General features: G+C 56.2%; 2 protein-coding genes across 2 annotated transcripts in view; both read left to right on the forward strand.

Annotated features, from left to right (window-relative positions):
* Positions 1-1110: 1110 nt before the first annotated feature.
* Positions 1111-1473, forward strand: EMH_0043090 (uncharacterized protein; the record flags this gene model as incomplete). The annotated part of the gene is given in 2 exon segments (XM_013495812.1): positions 1111-1353; positions 1357-1473. Coding segments are annotated over 2 exon segments (360 nt in total).
* Positions 1474-2343: 870 nt separating this feature from the next.
* EMH_0043100 (uncharacterized protein) overlaps positions 2344-2372 on the forward strand; it is a gene marked incomplete at both ends in the record, with an annotated part of 1489 nt that continues 1460 nt past the window's right edge. Inside the window, one exon of the mRNA XM_013495813.1 lies at positions 2344-2370. Within this exon, the coding sequence (XP_013351267.1) occupies positions 2344-2370 (27 nt within the window). The remainder of the gene's footprint in view (positions 2371-2372) is intronic.

Raw genomic sequence — 2372 nt, forward strand, 5'->3', positions numbered from 1 at the left:
GCAACAGCAGCAGCAACAGCAGCAACAGCAGCAGCAACAGCAGCTGTAACAGCAACAGTGTCAGCAGTAACGGCAGTGGCAGCAACAGCAGCAGCAGCAACAGCAGCAGCAGCAACAGCAGCAGGTGGGGCAGCAGCGCGCGACGGCCCAGTACTCGAGTTTCAGGGTTTAGGGAGTAGTGATTAGGGTTTAGGGTTAGGGTTTAGGGTTTAGTATTGAGGCTGAATGTTTAGTTAGTGTTAGGGTTTAAGGGTAGCGTTGAGGTTTAGGGTTTAGTACGAGGTCTAAGGGTTTAGGGTTTAGGGTTTAGGGTTTAGGGTGCAGCAGCGCTCAGGCAATGTCGCTGCTGCTGCAGTCCTCGGGGGCCCCCCACCGTATAGGAGAGGGTTGGGGGCCCCCCAGGCTCCTGTAAGGATCCTGGGGGGCCCCCAGGGGCCCCCCAGGGGCCCCCCTGATTTTTTTTTTATTTTTAGTGTGTATAGGGGCCTCCAGTCCGCAGAAGTAAAGCGAAGAGAAAGAAAGAGATTACTGTTTTCTTATATAAACCCTAAACCCTAAACCCTAAACCCTCAGGGGGCCCCCAGGTGGGGGGCCCCCAGACGGGGGGCCCCCATAACTCGCAATGCTTGCGGGGGGGCCCCCGGGGGCCCCTCTCACTAAAAAATATTTTATTAGGGTTTATACAACAGCGAGAGATGTTGCAGCTGCACCACGGGGCTGATCGCTTCCAAACCCTAAACCCTAAACCCTAAATCTACCCAGCAAACCCTAAACCCTAAACCCTAAACCCTAAACCCTAAACCCTAGATCTTCGATTGGGCTGAAATGCTCACGAGGAAAGGCCTTTATCTTTATTTTGGGGTTTCTGTCTTATAAGAGATATATCTGCAATCCTGGGGTTTAGGGTTTTATCAATTAGGGTTTGTGAATTAGGGTTTAGGGTTTAGGGTTTAGGGTTTAGGGTTTTTGGGTTAGGGTTTACGAATGAGGGTTTATGAATGAGGGTTTGTGAAACAGAGTTTACAAATAAGGGCTTATAAATTAGGGTTTAGAGCCCAGGGTTTAGTGTCTAGGGTTTAGGGTTTAGGGTTTAGGGTTTAGGGTTTGGTGATGGACTGGTCTCTGTGTTACGAGCGCTGCAGCAGCAGCCCCCTCTTCCTTCCTCCCCAGGGGGGCCGTCGGTGGCTGCCGGTGCTGCGGCTGGGTGCTGCGGTGTCACTGCAGCAGCAAGCAGCAGCAGCAGCAGCAGCAGCAGCAGGAGGGAGAACACCGCCACCGCCATCACCATCATCATCATCAGCAGCAGCAGCAGCAGCACCAGCAGCAGCAGCAGCAGCAGCAGCAGCAGCAGGGGGNCATCATCATCATCAGCAGCAGCAGCAGCAGCACCAGCAGCAGCAGCAGCAGCAGCAGCAGCAGCAGGGGGAGAGGCTGTGCTGCGGCTCGCTTTCTCTCCTTGCGGCAGCATGCTAGCTGCATGCACTGCTGCTGGGGGTTTATCTGTATGGGATATAGAGACGGGAACGTTGCTGCTGCAGCAGCCGCTGCTGCTGCCAGCAGCAGCAGCAGCAATAGCGTGGCACTGCAGCGGAGCTTATATATGGTTGGGGTGTATAGACGGCTCGCTGCTGCTGCTGCCGCTTCGTGCTGCACCCTATAGGGCTTCGCTGCTGTCTCCTTGTGGTTTGTTTGTTGCTGCTTATAAGCATGCGCATGCAGGGGGTGTATTAGGTGTTGCTGCTGTTGCTGCAGCAGCAGCAGCAGCAGACTCTGCTGCTGCTTCTCGCTTATGCTGGACCACTGGTTCGGATGGTTTTCTTAGGCTATGGGACCTGAGACAGCCACGGGGTGCATGCGCTGAGGTGCATGCGCATGCTGCTGCTGCTGCTGCTGTTGCTGCTGCACCTGATGGTAGTGCTGTTGCTACAGCAGCAGCAGACGGACTGCTGCGCTTTTGGGGGGGCCCCTCTCTCCGTCTCCTTAAAACAGCAGATGGGGTTGGGGGGGCCCCCCTTGCTGCTGTTGCGTGGAGCAGGGCGGGGGCCCACGTACTCTGTACACGCAGCAGCAGCAGCAGCAGCAGCAGCAGCAGNTTGCGTGGAGCAGGGCGGGGGCCCACGTACTCTGTACACGCAGCAGCAGCAGCAGCAGCAGCAGCAGCAGTTACAGTGGCAGCAGCAGTAGCAGCATCAACGGCAGCGGGAACGATCAGACGACTGCTGCTGCTGCTGCTGCAGCAACCACCGCAAACCCACACAACCTGCACCTGCAGCAGCAGCAGCAGCAGCAGCAGCAACAGCAACAGCAGCAGCAGCAGCAGCAACGATTCCCAGATGCGAGGGTATGGAACCTGAGGTGTATGGGTCTTGCTG

Source organism: Eimeria mitis, genomic scaffold (genome assembly GCF_000499745.2).
Source record: "Eimeria mitis Houghton genomic scaffold, Emh_scaff1762, whole genome shotgun sequence".
NCBI lineage: Eukaryota > Apicomplexa > Conoidasida > Eucoccidiorida > Eimeriidae > Eimeria > Eimeria mitis.